This window comes from Podospora bellae-mahoneyi (genome assembly GCF_035222275.1).
Source record: "Podospora bellae-mahoneyi strain CBS 112042 chromosome 1 map unlocalized CBS112042p_1, whole genome shotgun sequence".
Taxonomy (NCBI): domain Eukaryota; kingdom Fungi; phylum Ascomycota; class Sordariomycetes; order Sordariales; family Podosporaceae; genus Podospora; species Podospora bellae-mahoneyi.
Window position 1 is genome coordinate 2,562,101 of NW_026946359.1, and position 17,936 is coordinate 2,580,036.

At 52.7% G+C, this 17,936-nt stretch overlaps 5 protein-coding genes across 5 annotated transcripts; 3 read left to right on the forward strand and 2 right to left on the reverse strand.

The window, feature by feature from the left end:
* Positions 1–176: 176 nt before the first annotated feature.
* QC761_107840 (uncharacterized protein) lies at positions 177–5,126 on the reverse strand (the record flags this gene model as incomplete). Its single annotated transcript, XM_062874060.1, has 4 exons — positions 4,968–5,126; positions 1,832–4,932; positions 1,178–1,759; positions 177–1,121 (listed from the first exon to the last, which is right to left on the reverse strand). The coding sequence occupies exons 2-4, from the start codon at positions 4,397–4,399 to the stop codon at positions 177–179; spliced, it is 4,095 nt and encodes a 1,364-aa protein (XP_062737166.1). The 5' UTR covers positions 4,400–4,932; positions 4,968–5,126.
* A 31-nt stretch (positions 5,127–5,157) lies between these two features.
* On the forward strand, positions 5,158–10,265 carry AGE1 (GTPase activating protein; the record flags this gene model as incomplete). Its single annotated transcript, XM_062874061.1, has 6 exons — positions 5,158–6,636; positions 6,740–6,873; positions 6,941–7,327; positions 7,384–7,450; positions 7,510–8,863; positions 8,918–10,265. The coding sequence occupies exons 1-6, from the start codon at positions 6,573–6,575 to the stop codon at positions 10,263–10,265; spliced, it is 3,354 nt and encodes a 1,117-aa protein (XP_062737167.1). The 5' UTR covers positions 5,158–6,572.
* Positions 10,266–11,098: 833 nt separating this feature from the next.
* On the reverse strand, positions 11,099–16,250 carry DUN1 (serine/threonine protein kinase). The gene is made up of 5 exons (XM_062874062.1): positions 15,218–16,250; positions 13,443–14,976; positions 12,423–13,385; positions 11,211–12,363; positions 11,099–11,141 (listed from the first exon to the last, which is right to left on the reverse strand). The coding sequence occupies exons 2-4, from the start codon at positions 14,080–14,082 to the stop codon at positions 11,921–11,923; spliced, it is 2,046 nt and encodes a 681-aa protein (XP_062737168.1). The 5' UTR covers positions 14,083–14,976; positions 15,218–16,250; the 3' UTR covers positions 11,099–11,141; positions 11,211–11,920.
* QC761_0008660 (uncharacterized protein) lies at positions 15,045–15,659 on the forward strand (the record flags this gene model as incomplete). Its single annotated transcript, XM_062871885.1, has 2 exons — positions 15,045–15,303; positions 15,417–15,659. Exons 1-2 carry the CDS (start codon positions 15,223–15,225, stop codon positions 15,657–15,659), a joined length of 324 nt encoding a protein of 107 aa, XP_062737169.1. The 5' UTR covers positions 15,045–15,222.
* On the forward strand, positions 15,686–17,846 carry QC761_107870 (uncharacterized protein; the record flags this gene model as incomplete). Its single annotated transcript, XM_062874063.1, has 2 exons — positions 15,686–16,620; positions 16,674–17,846. The coding sequence occupies 2 exons, from the start codon at positions 15,686–15,688 to the stop codon at positions 17,401–17,403; spliced, it is 1,665 nt and encodes a 554-aa protein (XP_062737170.1). The 3' UTR covers positions 17,404–17,846.
* Between the last annotated feature and the right edge of the window lie 90 nt (positions 17,847–17,936).

Below are 17,936 nucleotides of genomic sequence, written 5' to 3' on the forward strand. Positions count from 1 at the left end.
AAGAACAACAGAAACCCCCATCCCGGTTCCGTCTCATCAACCCTCTCATAAACACGCTGCCATTTCCATTCCTACTCCGAATTCCTCCGAAAAACAGCCAGAAACACCCCTTGCATTCGAACAATCCCCCAAAGTAAAAGACACCCGTAATTATATCCACCCCATTTCTTTCCTCTTCATCGCTGCGGCAAATTATTCCTCCCATACAAGGCTCCTCCAAACGCTGGCCCATTATTCCACCCTTGGTGCACGCTCTGCCGCACAATATTCGCCGCCTGCTGCCTCGCCGCCATCCGCTCCTTTTGCCTCTGGCGCTCCTTGAGGTAGTTGACCGCCTCGGGCCTCATCCTTAGGATCCTCATGATCATATCATCGCTCGGATCCGCCTGCATCTCCTTCCGCTTCTCCTCTTTGGCTTTGCGCATCGTCCCCAGGTTGCGGCTCATCATGATACTCTTGCCGCGCCTGATCGTGCCCAAACTGCCAAAGCCTGCATTGGCCACACTGAGATGGTTTCCTCCCAGAGACGCCGGGGCCGAAAGACGATTCGGCAGGGCGGGGTGAGCTTGCTGCGCTTGGAGCTTAGCCCGCTCCATATTAGCCGCCACCATCCGTTCCGAAGTCCTGATCAAATTCTCCGTCGAGTCAAAGTAAAAGAAGTTGAGCGATGCCAGTTCGTGCCACTTAGGCGACTTGAGTACATCAGCCGGTACTCCCAATACTTCGCCCGTTTCGGGATCCCTGGCGTTGAAGAAGTTGAACAGGAGTTCGAGCCATCTGTAGACGACGTCCATCTCGGTCTGAGTCAGAGGCTTTTGGTTCGAGGGCTTGTCCGACAGTGGAGGCACCAGCAGGTTCTCAATGGCAAGCAACACTTCCTTCCACAGTCGTGTCATGACCGCCATCATGGTGGCATCCGTCAGTGTTTGCTTCATGATGGCAAAGTTCTCGTCAAAGTAGGTGAAGAGCGGCTGGAGAGCATTTTCGATCTCAGCTGCCGTTACTGGTGGCGCGCTAGCCTGCTTCTTCTTCCAAAGACTGGCCATGGAAGCGGCAATTCCCTTGCTCAAGAGGTTCCGTAACGCTTCATGAGACAGCGAAGCGTTAATATGCATGGTAAGCTAGAGATTGTCAGCATCCTCTTTGATCTTAACCTGCTTCTCTAGGCTCGTCTTACCTTGCTCGTGACCTTCCGCACCATATCTCTCTCCGTCCTCTTCAGATGCCTAAACGCCTTCCCAAAGTGAAACTGGATATCATCACGCTCACCTTCCATCGTCACCCTAAACAAGATCCTCCCCTGGGTATCAAGATCCAGCCAGAACTCCCTCGGCAAGTAATCACCAAAGTGTACCGGGTCCAGCTTAAGCGACGTCCGGCCCACAAAGTCATGCTCGCCAAACATGTCATGGTCCCAAATAGTGGCAATGACGTTCAGCGCCCCCGACACAGTGATGTCAACCGACTCGTCCCACCGCGGGTTCAGCGTCCGGGGAATCACCCTCGTCTTCGCCAGACGCTTCTGATACTCATCACAAAGCACCACATACGGATCACTAGTCCCGTTCGGGTCGCACGCCTTCAGGTCCTCACCCTCGACGATCTTAATCGTAAACACGTAGTGAGCCGGCCGCTTGACCATCTGCTTAGGACCGTCAACCTCATCCAGCACCTCCGCGCAGCGATCAACATTCATCAGCTTCTCCAGCTTATCGAGCGCCTGCATGGCATACTCGATATTGTTGAACTTGACAAAAGACTGCAAACCAAAGACATCATTAGCAAACTCCCCCCATCAACAACCTTGATCGCAAAAGAAAAAAAAACTGACCTCGGGGTAAAACTGAAAAGGCTCAACCCTCTCCTTCGTATTCCACGCCTCCTTCGCATACTGAAAAAACTTCTCCTGCGCCGTCCTCTCCCTGGCCGCCTCCTGCGCGCTCTGCCTATCCATCTCCCTCGCAAACTGCATCTCAACAATCTCACAATACCTCCCAATCCCCGCCGCAAACGCCTTGGCCAAATTCGTCATAAACCTCGCCAAATGCACCTCATCGTTCCACCCCAGTTGATAAACCTGATCGACCGTCTGGTTAAACAGCGTAAAAGTGTCAATAATCGAATGACTGTGCCTTTCCTCATCAGTCGGGATATCCCCCTCATGTCTCACCCTAACCTTGAACTGATCCTGCTTGATAGCCGACTCGACAAACTGCGTCATCTTTTCCTCCGCATTCTGAATCCACCTCCACACAAACCCTTCCAGCAAGCTCTCAATGTGAAAGGCAAAAGGCTTGTCAGGCAGCGACTCGAGATGAATCTTTCGGATCTCGACCAGCTCCTTGTACAAGTCGAACCCGTCCTGCAGGTCAATCTCGACGTTCTGCTGCTTCGCCATGTCCAGCACCCGCTTGATGATCTCGTGCGTGTCCTCCTCGAAACTGGGGAACGTGGTCTCGACGAGGACCTTGAACGGGCTGACGCCCATCACTTCCGGGTTCTTGCGGTACCGCTTCTTGATCTTCTCTGCCAGCCCGACCACGGCCTTTCCGAGGTTGACCACGTTGGAAAAGTCCCACTCTTGCTGGTTCCGAGGGATGTGCACATCCAAGAACCCCCTGTACACATCACCCGCCGCTTCGCGCAGGCCGTTTTCGAGCTGTTGAGAAAACTCTGCCTCGTCCTCCGGTCGTTGGGAGAAGGCAGGATCGTTGTAGATGTGGTTCATGAGCAAGGCCATTACGACACCGACAGAGGGAGGTTTGGGGGCGTAGCACTGGCACAAGAGAGTGTAAAGCTCCCGCAGGAGGGCCTCGTGTAGATCTCGCAGTGCCTGTTGGTAGCCCGCAAAATCGACCATCGTCCACTTGCTGGACTCAATCTCACTGAGGCCCGAGGTAAACAGATAGATAGGAGGCACCTTCTTCGGCTCCGGTTGGGGTTCCTTGACAAAGTCCAGATAAGTGTACAGCTGCTCCGCAGTGATTTCCGTATCGAGAAACTTGCGAGTCGCAACCTCAATGAGAACAACATGGCGGGTGAATTGTGGAATCCGCCATCGAACCGCCAGTTCCACAAGAAGATCGTTGGATTCCTCGTTCAACGGTGAGGAAGAATCCGCGGCGTGCATCTCATCGTAGGATAAAACATACTGAGTGATGATCTTGTAGACAGCACGGGGATCCTGCGGGATGAAAGTATAACTTGGCTCATCCACGCTCCGTATGCTGCTCGTATCCTCAAGCGAGAGCGACCCAAAGCTAAATGACGGATCGAAGCCAGTCACAGGAGATCCGGGATCATTGTTGGACAGCATCCTCCCCAGGTCTGCATAGGCCTGATCTTCATACATGGACGTTGGACGCGCCGAGAGCACCTTGTCGTTCCCAGCACCAGACCCTCCTTTCAAATCCGGTCGAACGCTCAAGAGCTCGGAAAAAATCTTTGCCAAATGGGGGCCTTCCTGCCGCCTCCATTCTTCAAAGGCCTCATTCACATCGAAATCCGACTTCCGCAGCGTCCCCGCCATTCCTGCCGAGAGCCTGAATTGGTACCCCTTGAAATCCTTCAAAGCATTGTCCTCGGTCCAGCTCGACATATTCCTGTCAATGTCACTCTGTACCTGGGAATTGGTCACCCCGAATATCTTGGCAACCGTCTGCACCATCAACATGTCCTTGACCTCGTAGGTCAGCGGTATATCTTTTTCCACATACTTGTGCTCCTCCTGCCCAGTATCCAAATACAAGTTTTGGTCATTCGTCATCAGCTTCTTCTCCAGCATATTCAGGCGTGCAATAAGGTCCGACTTCTCACTCCCCAGGTCCTTGAGGATACTGCTCAGCAGCCTGATAAACATGGCCAGATGCCTGTCCACCATGTATTTCCAAGAATGATCATCCGGGGCCTTTCCACGCCCCTGGGCCTTGGTCGCGGCCGAGTAAAAGATCAGCACCAGAGGCTCAACTTTCCGATCCTTGTCAATCGACTTCTGAAAGTCCTTGGCGGTGAAGGCAGTGTACGCCTCCGCAAAGGTTCTCTTGACAGCAGCATCGCTGAAGCCAGGCAGCCTCTCGATCCCCTGCAGCACACCGGACATCCGTCTCTCCAGAAACTGGCGGAACGCGTGGGGGAGCTTGATAGAGGCCGACCCGGTCAAGTCCTTCATCAGCTCCGACATGCTCGAGGTATGCGCCCTCGGGGGCGGCTTTGGCGTGTTGACATATTCCTTTCTCTTCTTGCGCGGCTGGAGGAGGTAGTTCAAAAAGGCGATGCGCAGGGCGAAGGAGTACGCGTCGTCGTAGCTGATTGTCGGCGCGCGGGCTCTCGACGGTGCTCGACCGAGGCTGCCAACCCGGCGGTTGGTTTGGGAGTACGAGGCTCGCGAGGCGTGCGACATGATGATGGGAACTCGTGGTAGCGAACGGGTTCACGTATATTCGGGGGGGGGGGGAGTGAACGGCGGTGGCAGTCGGCTGATAAGTCAAGCCCGCCCCGGCATGGCGGTTTCGAAGCCCGACCAAAATGATAACCAAGTCTCACCGCGGTGAGTTTGCGGTACTGCAGAGAGTAGTCTGGCAATGTCCGGGGGCCCAAAAGTCAATCGCACGAGGGTTCGGTCCAGTATAGAAACGAGTATCGGCGCGTGCGGCAGACGGCGAGAACAAGTCGGGGTTTTTGTTGTTGCTCGTGTGGCCTGGCGTGTTGAAGTGAAGGGAGGCTGCTGTGTGGTTGGATTTAGAAACGTCATAGCCGCCCGCCCAAGCATGAGACGCCCCCTATAATAAAGGGAACCGCAGCAGAACTGGGGGTTGTTAGGTAGCTGGATTCGGCCGTAGCTCCCACTAGCTGACCAGCATGTTGGGTGTTACCTAGGACCTAACACCCTGTCCTTGCTGGCATTAAATTCCCGTAATGGTGAGATATCCAATCCTACATGAATCACACTTGAGTAAGTAGCCTGGAGCATACACAGCTTCTGCCAGCGGCAACTATTTGCTTTGCTGTCAGCGCTACTGGGTTTTAACAAAGCTGTTCATCAGTCCTGCCAGCTGAAGCTTTAGTGTCAAAGTCAAACAGTTGTACCCCTCTTTTTTGCCTTCTTGGGGTTCGCTGCTAGCTTCCTCGCTGATCACTTGATACGTCAAGCAACTCTCCCTTGCAGACAAAGAGTTACAGATAGTCCCCGGACCTACGACATATGGAGGACCTGTATCTGGCTCGGAGTCTCTCCCAGCTCTTCGGCAGTTGTTCTAGACCAGGCCAGCTCGCGAGGCTGGAACCTCGTCTCTCTTTCATTAGCTCAAAATAGAGACTACCATCAGAAGAGGGCTGTGTGGCTCTCACGTGGCTGGCTTTGTCTGTCAAGCTCGTTGCCCCGCTTTTTAGCCTCTGTTCTCCAAGCCCGTCCCTGGCTGTCAGCCTGCAACTGCATCTTGGATGGATCAGATGCCAGTCAAAGGAGAACCCACTCTTTACGAAGTACCTCGAGGTGTGTTCTTTTCGTGAATTTCGAAGTGTCTCGCAGTTTTCATGGCTGGGAGATGGAAACCCGCCTGTTCTCACCAACGTATATATACGGCAGCTGATCACGACGACCTCACGAGCACTTCGTATTAAGTGCTATTATCATTATAGTGCGGGAGGGGCCTCTGGACCTCTGACATCATATGCAACTGTTCATCGGTGGTCAACGATCGGGGCCCGGTGGCCAAGGGCGCGGGTCAACCCAACGGCCACGCTGAAAATAATATGCCCCGTCTCGTGGTCCCGAAGAGGCACAGAAGTCTCACGTCTCAGCTTCCAGGGGCAACGTGTTCGTGCGACTCTGAACCGAAGCCCCTGCCAGTGAAGACTTGGTGGATGTGTGAAAGTGGTGACACAGACCATCACATGGCTTGGCGAGCAGATGACGTTCATGAGGGTGATACACATATCCCGTAAAGGATCACCGAGAGACAGAGCAGGTGAAGTGGTGCCTGGTGTAGGCAGGCAAAGATACCGAGGCGGTATACCTAACCACTTTGGAGTTGAAATATGTAACGGGCCATGTCCCGTGTCTGGGCAAGTACCTGCAGCAACAACGACCCGGACAACCTTCTCCGTGTAAAAGCCGCCTTTGTTTCCGATGGAAGAAATTGTCGAATCTCGAGGGGTAGCAAATCATATCTTTGTTTCTCTCTAAATGGTACCTGGGGGGGCACCAACGTAGTCCCGTGGCCGTGGACTGAAAGTGGCCGTTGAGCTGGTAGGAAGTAGTTGGTCATACAGAGGGGCCGATCCGTACCTCCGGGGGTGTGCAGTTCCAGGTTGCAGGGTTTCAGAGACCTCTCATGCTGCGTGCGCGGCGTCCCTTCCGACCCAGACCCCCAGACCCCAGTGAACTAGTGGAAGGCAACCCCGCCGCGCCGCTGAGAGCCGCTGCCGCCAAACTTCGTTTGGATTTCCATCCACCATTCCTGTCCTCGCAATACCTACCGGCCGACTGTTGCCCAGCTTCCTGTCGACACCGCAGCTCCTTTACACATTTCGCATGATTAGCGGCGCCCGCTCCCAGCACTCCCACCGTCACGATGGGCAACGTCAGCAGCTCTCCCGAAGAGGGCGCATCGCTCTATCTTAGAGACCAGAACAGATGTAGGTTCCTCTTGTCTTGCTTGACCAACAGCAGCCACGTTCGCCCCTGTCTTGCGCCAAACACCTGTGTAAACACTTCTTGCTAACTGCTTTCTCTTCTCAGTATCTATTTCTTCAGTCGTAATAACTAGCCCCAGAAAACGCACTTCAATAAACATAGTCCCGAATGCATATCCTGCGACCAGAATATCCGCAATGCGGCCGTCTGGCGACAATGGTCCTGTCGATTTTGTCCTGGTTCGCGCCCCTTTTCCATGATATAAGCTTGCCATGATGGACTTGGCTGACTTGGGTTTGCCTATAGGACCCAGAATCGATCAGCTCTGCAGCCGGTCCGGCCTTCTTGTTGAAGCTCAACAACGAAGACGACCTCGTCTTTACCTTCACCTTCGTCCTCCGCAGATCGCAGCAGCTCATTCGAAGTCCCTCAGGAAGTGCTGATACCGTAGCTCCTGTCGATACAAACATCCAAGGACTTACCTTTGTGTATGCTCCAACGGCCCGCGAAGTTGAGAACTTGGTTACTCGAGAATTCCACGCCGATCCAAATCTGCACAAGAACCCCAATGTCGAGCTTGTTGGAACATATTCAACAGAGGGAAGTCCCTCGGTAACATTTGACTGGACTTGGAAATGGAAGCCACCAAAGCACAACGAGGATAAAGGAGGCGGTTGGCGAAACTCATGCACTGTTCGTGCTCTCACAACGCTTTGCCATATTGGAGGGTGCTAACGAGGCTCCCCTAGTTTGTTGAGTACGACCAGCGCGCACACCGACTGGAACCCCTGGCTATATTTTCTTTCTATGTGGCCAGTAAGTCTTATCTTTTCGCGGTATCATTTCTATCACGGGGCCGCAGCTTACATCTCCAGACACATCGCCTTACCTGAGCCAACCAAGCTCCCCAATACCACCCATTCTGCTGAGCGCTCCACCAAAGGTCCGCGTAGTGTCTTCACAATCGGTCGAAGCTCGAATCAGTCCAGTGCCGGAGCTCGAAGAGCTAGTCTCTCCACTCACCATATCTCATGAACCGTTGCCTGCGCCTTCTCCGGCACCAACCCAACAAAAGGAGCAAATCAAGGTCGACTGCCCACGCCCCGGTGAGGATATGTCAGTTTCCGATGATGGTCCCGTTTTCCGAGCAACCATGAAGGCTCTCGAGCAAAAGACAGGCAATATGCGATCACAGATGAAGCGTTTGATCAAGAAGGCCGAAAATGTCCATGCTGCGCAACTGGAGGCCAACGATGCATTTGCGGCTTTCATGGAAGCCTTGAAAGACGTGTCCTCAACCAACGCAAACGCCGTCAAGCCAGCCATTGAGCACTACTTTGACAAGATCGCCCGCGAGATTCTATCATATGAGCGGCAGAACACGGCGAATATACAAAGGATTGTGATTGAACCGATGAGCAAGTTATACCAGATCGACATCAAACAGGCCGAATCCAAGAAGCGGGATTTCGAAGAGGAAAGTAAAGACTTTTACGCCTATGTCAGCCGCTACCTCGGCCAGAGACACGATTCCGTCAAGGCGAAACAGAGCGACACCAAGTACCAGACCAAACGGAAGAATTTCGAACTAAAACGTTTTGACTATTCCTCGTTTATGCAGGATCTATCTGGCGGGCGCAAGGAACAGGAAATTCTTTCGCATCTTACCAAATATGCCGATGCCCAGGCCAGGTGCTTTCTTAACACTTCAAAGAAGATTGAAGACTTACTGCCACAGCTCGAAGCACTATCCACCGAAGTTTTGGAGGCGGATAAAGAGTATCAGTATCAGCGCCGGGAACGCGAGGAGAAGAGAAGACTGCTCGAGAAGAGCAATCTCAACTACAATGAACCAGACATTCAACCTCCGCTCACCTCGGCCGGGCCGCGAGAAGGGGGTGTTCCCAATGGAAACCCAGCCAATTCTGACTCTGAGCTCGGTCGTGCGAATAGTACCGGCTCCCAGCTCAAACCAGCCTCGTCAGGAAACATGGGTGCCTCTCCTGCGGACCTGACGAGGTCTCCTGGGAGCCTGACGCAACATGTCGTGGGTAGCCCCCAACAAAATGCCAAATTCAAGGGAATCCGCGACCTTGAGGAACGCGACCCTGGGCACATAGCGCAGCTTGAAAAGGAGACCTCCAACCGCAAGGAAGGCCTCTTGTGGGCCTTGAACAGGCCAGGTGGACATGTAGATCCACGAAATCTCAACAAGCAGGGCTGGCACAAGTACGTTGACCCACATTATCCCATCAATATTACAATACACTGACACTCTCCGAGATTCTGGATTGTCCTGGACCAAGGCAAGTTGTCCGAGTATAGCAACTGGAAACAGAGGCTTGACCTCCACATGGATCCGATCGATTTGCGTCTGGCATCAGTACGAGAGGCAAGGAATGCGGAACGCCGGTTCTGCTTCGAAGTCATCACGCCACATTTCAAGCGCGTTTATCAAGCAACATCTGAAGAAGATATGAATAGTTGGATCATGGCTATCAATAATGCATTACAGAGCGCTGTTGAAGGTCGCTCTTTTAAGGACAGACCGCCATCAACAGCCCCCGGCGACTCGAGCTTCAGCGGTATGGACTTTGGCTCGATGTTTGTTGGCAAAAGTCCGTCCCTCTCGCACGGCAACCATCACAACTCTGGGGGGATCCCAACCCGGCGCACGACTGTCGGCGCCCGCCCAGCGACGGCGCGCAGCAGCAGCTTTGAGGAACGACCAGACAGGCTCCTCCAGCTACTCCGGGACAACGATCAGGGCAACTCGTGGTGTGCCGACTGCGGTTCGAGCAACAAAGTCGAATGGGTCTCGCTCAACCTGGCAATTATTGTTTGCATCGAGTGCAGCGGCATCCACCGGTCCCTCGGGACGCACATCAGCAAGATTCGATCCCTCACCCTCGACACCACCTCGTTCACGCCCGACATTATCGAGCTGCTGTTTCTTGTAGGAAACAGGGTGTCCAACATGGTGTTTGAAGCCAAGCTGGACCCTGCCATGAAACTCACCGCCCAGGCGACCCGTGAGCAGAGACTCAAGTTCATCACGTCAAAATACGTCGACAGGGCGTTTGTCGAGCCCATTTCCACCACGCTGTCACGCTTCGCCACGGCAGAAGAGACGCTCTTGGCTGCGATCAAGAGGAACGAAATCCAGCAGGTCATTTACGCCCTTGCCCTCAAGGCTAACCCGAACGTCACGGACAAGTCCCGTGGCACGCACGCGGTGTATCTGGCGTTGGCGGCGGCTGACCCAGCGCCAATGTCGCCGCCTGTCACGCCTGGTCCGTCACCGACGGTGGACAAGCTTATCCCGTTCCCCATCGCGGAGCTGCTTGTGCAGAACGGGGCCGAGATTCCGGCGGAGATGCCCCAGATTCCGCTGAGCCATGCTGCGCAGGGGTATATTGAGCTGAAGAGGGGGAGGAAGGCGGCGATTGAGGCTTCGGGGGCAGGAGGGGCAGGAGGGGCAGGAGGGGGGTCGTATGATGGGGTTGGTTCCTTGCCGGCGGGGTCGACGTTGAGCCCGGGGGATAAGCTGCAAAGGGAGAGGGAGGCGAGGCTGCAGAAGAGGGTAAGCGCGGGGGGGAGGCTGGCGAAGAGCCCGATCCCGGAACGATAGGGTGCCTGTGGGGTTGTGGTGATGCCTTTTTGGGGGATGGTGGGGAGGGAGAGGGAGAGGGAGAAGAAGGGGGTGAGTGAGTAGAGCAGGGGGGGATATTGATTATTTTTTAATGGGTTTATGATGTGATTGATTGGGACACATAGGGGCGGGGGTAGTTTGGAAAGTAGGGCGTTGAGAGGTAGCTTTTTTCTTTTTTACTTCTTGTGTTGTAATGGTCTTTTGAGTTGTTTTTTTTTTTCTTACAAAGCATGAAGTTTTTTTGTTGTTGTTAATGACTGGTATAGTATTGGGTGCTCTGGGTGGATGTTTGATACTGGGAGTAGTAGTGGGTTGGTGGGATGTGGTTGTAGGTAGTTTGAAAAGAGAGATAATGTTTTGTTATGGGTTTTTGGTATTTGCTTTTATTTTCTTGCATTTATCATGGGTACCTACTATGAGTTATTTTGCGTTGATTACGGATGAAGTGAAGATTGGGATATCTGGGTGGGGGGCTTGTTTACTGTTATGATTTTTGTAGTGATGAGCGAGGCGGTGTTTTGACCTTTTTGTTTGTTGGAGGCATGCGCGTGTATCTATATATCCATCTAGCTGGCGAGCATAAGGAGGACTGAGGTTCTTGTTTTTTGGGTAAGGTAGTTGGTTAGGTTTGATGAGGTTGGACAAAGCACAGGAATCTGACATTCAACAACTTTGTTTGAACTACTCATACTTTCATTATATGCGTGTCCGTCATTGAAAACACCTCAAAGAAGAGAGACTATCGGGGGCGAGCTTACAAACTGAATATCTCGAGTATGGAACACGGTAATCAAGGGGCAAACCCACCAGGGCCAGTAGTCAGACTGGCTGTATCTCTTTGAACCAGGTGTCAAACTTGTCGGTTTCCATATAGCAAACAACCAACCCTCTTCCCCTTCTCCTGACCAAAGCAGCATGACTCACATCCATCTCCAATATTGCCCAGTTTGTGAGGGGAGAAAATCAAAAAATCAGCAGGAATACTCCCAACACGAGAACAGTCAAGTGGCACCATCACCATCCTTCCCAACTAAAAAGTTATCAGAAATGATGTCACCCTCTGTAAAGGAGGTCTTGTATAATCCTACCCTACTTGTACTACCACCCAAAAATCACACAAACATCTTGCCACTTCTATGGATAGAAACAGTCAACTTTAGCCGCTATCTAATATAACGTTATGAATCTCCCTTCTGCCTGTCTGGCTGTCTCATCACTATGCACTCGCACCCATAATGTAAACTTTTTGTTGATTCGCCTGGGTGTCTCGCTGAGAAAAAATGACAAACTAATAACTGAACAGCAGTGACTAAAACAAGGGCCTCGACCACCAGTGATAGGAAATATGAAAACTGATACAAAACTCCAAGGATCAGAAAACCCATCTCCTTTCCTCCATCCCATCCCATCATCCCTTGCAGAACAGATATCAAAAGCAGACATTTGCTGGCCGACACGCCAACCATGTAGAGATATAAACCCAACCCTGAAAACTCCTTGTAAAAACATATATGAAAACGCGATCAGACATGATCCACACCTGCGCTGTGCTGTTCGTCCGAACCCTGTGTAATCCCACACCTAAAATATTAAGCATATCCTCATTCCTTCCATCCCGTCTCTGGCCTAGTAGCTTACTTTGCCCCGTTAGCCTTCCCCTTCGCCTTCGGTTTGTTGGTAATATCATTCACGGAATACCGGCTATCACCGTCATCCCCAAAAAGCACTTGGTCGCCCTTTCCTCCTAGTTGGGAAAACTCATCCGGGTCTCTGGCATCGTCTGGTCTGGGCTCCTTTTTGGGTGTGGTTTCTGGGTTCTTGGTATAGACCTTGACGTCGGGCTTGTCGCCCCCTGGGATCTGATTGACAACTTGAACAGTGTTAATCGAGGCTAACAATGTCCGCTCTCTCTGGACACCGCGGCGCGTAACATCCAAGCCCTGGATGCCGCTGACAAGACCATTAGTGCTGTCATTGACACCAGGTGTCTTCATTGTCATCCAGGGATGAGCCAGGCACTGATCTACTGTGAAACGCTTCTCTGGGTTGACGACTAGCATGGAGTCGATGAGATCCACTACACAGTTGTTAGTCCATCCTGTCCAACTATTTTTATACAGGGAAATGGCTACTTACAAGCAGGATCACCAACTGGGTCCCAGTAGGGTGATGGGTAGTCGAATTTCCCTTTCCTGATCTGCTCAGACAGCGAGTATGGGAATGCAGCACTGGTGAGTTCGTCCGAAAATGGGGGGAAGCCGCACAGGCAGATATAAAGCACCACACCTAGTGACCAGATGTCAACAGCCTTGGTGTACTTGCGGTTCCGGGTATCTGCTAGGATCTCTGGTGCCACATAGCTGGGCGTCCCACAGAGTGTTGTCGTGAAAGATTCCTCTCCGATGATCTTGGCCAACCCAAAATCTGCCAACTTGACGTGCAAGTCACGGTCCACCAAAAGAATGTTCTCTGGCTTGATGTCTCTGTGCACAATGTTCCGATCGTGCAAATACTTGACACCCTGAAACAATTGGGTGAACAGCTTCCGGCATTCGGACTCGCTCAGTTTCTGCTTCTTCACAATGTAGTTGAACAGCTCTCCTTCCGGCGCAAGCTCCAGCACCAGATAGACGGCATTGGGTTCGTTGAAGGTGTCCTTGAGGCATAGAACATTCGGGTGGCTAACACCCATGAGCATCGCAATTTCTTGCTGGAGGCCTTCGTTTTTCGATCGCTCTTCCACCCCTGGCGTCTTGGTGAAGACTTTGACAGCATAGCGCTGCCCTGTGGATTTCTCAACGCAGAGATATACTTCGGCAAAATGGCCCTTTCCCAGCTTCTCGATGGGCGTGTATTGCTGTAAGAAGGCATTGGCATGTCGGTTTTTGGGATACCGGAAAATGAACCTGGCCTTGTCCATGACAGCAATTTCGTCATACTCCTTAAGCTCACGCCGTTGGTTCCGCCCAACGAGCTGATCATTGACGTATGTGCCATTGCTGGAAAGATCCTCGATAATCACAACTGTGTCGTTTCCCTTGTGTTCCGTAAACAAAAGACTATGACGGTTCGAAACTATCGGATCATCAACTTGGATGTCTACTGACTGTCAGTCTTACCGCCTTCCACAGTAGTAACTGTGCGCTGGAAACCTACCGCATTCGGGGTGTCTCCCAATGAGATAACCGCCAGAGGAGAGCCCTTTCCCTGACTTCTGCTTCTGATCGAAAGCCTCCTGCTCTTTGAGAAGAGCCCCCCTGCCCTTTCTAGCAGGCTGTTTTGCCCCGGAGACGGCGCCGGCCACGGTTTCTGAAGGAGGGCAAGACCCTCTCTTCCTCATCACCACACAGGTGCCTCCGTAACGGGTGTCCATAGGAAGTAGGTATCCCCAGACCCCTTCCTTTACCTCATCTTCCACCTCATCGGAGAGCGGTGCGTTGGGGTCTACGTGTGTTTGACTGAACGCTTGCGTGTCCTGGGGAGGAGAACTGAGGGCCGCCACTTGAGAATGCATGTACTCGTCGCGACGCTGGGAGACGCGGCCCTCTGAAGGTGTCGCCGTGGCTTCCTTGGCAAACTCATCGGTTCCTTCGCTCGTCAAATGTGTCACGGGTGATGGAAGATGCTGTTTGTTGATGACTGGTGTCTTGACCAGGTCGTTGTCGGTGCGCTGCGAGAGTCGCTCGGACCGGCGGGGCTTCTTGAATGATTCAGAGGGGGCATCGTCGCCCGTAGAGCCCTGAAGGAGAAGAGAGATTAATCGGCGGAACATGTCGATGTATGACAGTGACGCCATAGAAGAAGAGGGTACATACGGCGCGACCTCGCTTGAGCTGGCTGGCCTCAGATCGTGGAGCCATGACGGCGTGGGCTGTATAGGAGCCTGTAATAGTGTGATTAAGTAGCAGGTGCGACAGTCGTTAAATAGGCAGACAGCCAAATGGGGTCGACTGGGCGGGTGAGCTAGGTAATGGATGTCAGGAAGGAATGGTGTGCACGTTGTGGTTCCTGCCTCGAGAAATCATAGCATCACTCGCTGGAGCTTGGTAAGGAACGAACCGCGCCTCAGCGCCTCAGCGGCCTCTTGGTGTACACAGTGCGCTAGGCTCCAATGAGCACCTCCAATCGCCGGCTGACTCAGGGGACCGGGGTCTATGATCGTCGAGGGTGTACAAAATAACAAGTATCGCCAGTTCCTAAAGACATCAAGCAATGGTCGAAAGTTCTTGTACAACTGTCGTGAGGTGTCAAGCGTAGCTGAAGGGCGTCAAGAGATAGGTTAAGGGCATCGCGCGGCAAGTGTTGGAAGACATTTATTTGAAAGGCATTGAAAAAGGTCTGCCTAGCGTTGAAAGATGGTAGGTTGAAGATGCCAAGGCGCTAAATGACCGTTGAAATGCTTGGAGAGTAAGGGAAATGCCTTCGAAATGGTTCATCAAGCTTGTTCAAGGCAGTTGGAAGGTGGCTCCGTCGAGAAATTGCGAGAGAGCACACACCTCATTGCGGCAGTTCCCAATTTCTTGTCCACAGTCAACACTTGCAGTGGGCTTTCGAAATGACCCGCCGCAACCAGGATGCTTAGCTGATGCAGGGGCTGACACCAAGGGCGTGCCGTTGTCTTGCCGTAGGGCTGGTCATGTCCAGATTTCTGGGGTCAAGTGGGCTTCGCACTGAAAGTTTGATGTGACTCCTTTGGACTGTCAGCTGTTGCCTTTGATGTTGATTTTTCAAGATTTTCTGAGACTTCAAGACCCAAATCCCAAAGTCTGCTCGCCCAGCAACCCCTTCTTCTGACCCTTTATTCTCGGTCAACAGCACCTCGTGGCTTTTCTTGAGGGCCAGTCAGCGTGGGAGACCCGCCCCTTTAAGCGGCAGATCGGCAGCTGTCAAGCTCCGCCTCTGCAAAGAAACCGGCTCGTGGCTTGACTTACACCAAATGTGGCGCAAGGAAGCCCCGTTCCACTTCATGATGTCGGTCAAGGCAGGGTTAACATCTGGAGCTCAGCAGTTCGAAGCGGTTGGTATTTTTGCATGAGAACTTGTCAACTTTTATTCCCTGATCCTGCGAAGAGATAGTTACTGAGGCCTGGGAGAGTTATAGTGCTGGTGATTCCTTCAGAATACCATTAGTGTTTGCTGATATCATCGATGGCCAGTTTTGAGCCTGATGTTTCTGGCCAGCATCTCACGCTGTTGGCTGGAGTTGTCGCTGAAGAAGGAGCTATTGTTGCGCCCACTATTGTCGCCATGCTATTGTTGACAAAAGTGACTCCAAGTGAAAGCTCAGGCTGGCCATACTGCCCCGCCTTCTACTACAAGACTAGCGCCTCTCGCTTAACTATCTTCTTATCGCCTAGCGCTATTTTCACGTGATTTATCGCCCACAGATCCAGAGAAAAATGGCATTGAATGCGGGGCAACAAGATTCTGCCGCCTCAGGGTTTGACAAGGCGAAAGCAGCAGAGGGCCAGGAATCGATAAAGAAAGTGCTCCCACCAGTCCGAACCCTCCCGCCGGGCCCCCTACCGCCCTACGAGTCTCTGGATGCGATTTCTCCGCCAGCAATACCAGAAGATTTTCACGATATCGGTCGGTCCAAGCCCCTCTCTGACCTCCATTCCGACCGTACCCCGTCCGATTTGAGCGACTACTCGGACCACAACACTACCAAGTACACCGACTCGGTCGTCAAAGGCGCCGCACTTTTTCTCGAATTTTACGGCTTATCCTACACCCCCCACGCCGACAACACCGCGAGAATGGCTTCCCCTCAGCTGATTTTTGTCGATGGCACCTTCGCCGAGCTGGCCCAGGAGATGGCCGACTACATCCAGGTCAACTCGGCCAAGACTGAACATGCCGTCCAGGTTGGCGACGAGGTCAGACCTCTGTTGGAGAAGGAGAAGAACGAGGATGCTCTCGAGGCTATCGTCAAGGCCTCCGGCGTATTGAATACGGTTCCCGAAAAGGAGTTCACTGGTGCCATCAACCTCCTTATCCACCTTGTCCTCCAGTCCAACGAGCCCAAGAGACATCTTCCTGCTGTCTGCAGCAACCTTCTCAAGCCCATCACATCCTCGCCAAGCCACGGCTTCACCCTTGCCGCGAGCGCCCTCAGCACCATCTTCAACCTCCTGGACAAGACGAACCCCGTCCGGTACAATGTTTTCTTGCAGATCATCCGCTTCATTCGCCAACACGGCCAGTACGAGCTTCTCAAGCCCCGGTTAAAGAACTTGGAGGCGTGGTTTGCCGATTGGGAGACCAACGCGGAGGATCAGCGCAAGCTCTATATCGATGTGGCTGATACCGCTGCTGAGGCTGGCGATGATGAGTGAGTATAAACAGGAACCATGCCAAAAGATTACTGGCTAACTAAATTTTCAGGGAGTCATACCACTACATTCTGAAGGCCCTCTCCACCTTTGAGCGCGAGGAAGCCGAGGGTGAGGAGGCCCAGAAGTATTCTCTCAAGGCTCTCAAGATGGCCATTTCTTCCCCCACCCGGTTCGACTTCCAGGATCTCCGTGCCCTCCCAAGCGTTCAGGCGCTTAGCGACTCTCAGCCCGTCTACTCCCAGCTTCTCGACATCTTCACTGAGCAAGATCTTGAGGACTACAACGACTTCAGAGAGGAGCACGAGGGTTGGATCGAGAAGGAGAAGCTTGACCACGAGAAGCTGCAGCGCAAGATGCGCCTGCTTACTTTCGCCAGTCTCGCCGCCAGCACGCCCAACCGCGAGATCCCCTACGCCAACATCGCTAAGGCTCTCCAGATCTCCTCCGAGGACGTTGAGATGTGGACAATCGATGTTGTCCGCGCCAAGCTTGTCGAGGGCAGACTGTCTCAGAAGCAAAAGGTCTTCCTTGTCCACAGAACCACCTACCGTGTTTTCGGTGAGAAGCAGTGGCGCGAGTTGGGCACGAGAATCGACCAATTCAAGCTGGTTGTTGACCGTCTCACCAGTACTGTGCGCAGGGCCCAGGCTGAGGTTGAGCAGGCGAGGAAGGCCGAGGAGGAGCAGCTTGCTAAGAAGCTCGCTGGCGCTGGTATCAGCAGTGGTAACCCGGGCGACCGTCGCCGCCAGCCAAGGCAGCGGACGGATGATGATGATTGAACGCGTGCACAGTTTTCGGGACATTTCGGGATATGAGGTGGCATCAGGGACATGGCATATGATCTCTCTTTGGGGCGACCTAGAGTAATTAACTTGGTTTGGCCCTTTCTGGCGTTGAGAACCAAAATGGCTGGGCGGGGTTTATATCTAGACTCCTTTTTAAACGGGTTGCTTTTATTACATCCACGCTAGTAGATATCCAGGGTCCCATAAAATTCATCACTTTGGCTGCAAAACAACGAGTTGGGCTGGGATTAGAGGGCGTGCTGAGTGACATGGACATAGCCATTCCTGCGTTGCGGCGTTGCATATTTAAACAATCATAGGTCAGAGTTGATTCCTCTCATGTGAAGAGTGATCGGTACCTACTCTGAGCATCGTGTGCCACTGCAGCTGCGGTCAATATGTTCCTGTAGAGGACATAATCTCTTCTACGTCTCTACTATAAACTTTTCGACTTCGTATCCATGGCTTTGAAGACACAGCAGAGAGGCACGTGATTCTGTGAATATTTCTCACTCATGGTTGCTCAT

What these genes read in the sequence shown, in the direction of transcription:
- DUN1 (XM_062874062.1), bottom strand. Translation starts at nt 14,082, where the DNA reads ATGGCGTCACTGTCATACATCGACATGTTCCGCCGATTAATCTCTCTT. An exon ending in TGGGAGACACCCCGAATGCG is followed by an intron (nt 13,386 to 13,442) that starts GTAGGTTTCCAG and finishes GACAGTCAGTAG; the next exon opens with ACATCCAAGTTGATGATCCG. An exon ending in CCCAGTTGGTGATCCTGCTT is followed by an intron (nt 12,364 to 12,422) that starts GTAAGTAGCCAT and finishes ACAACTGTGTAG; the next exon opens with TGGATCTCATCGACTCCATG.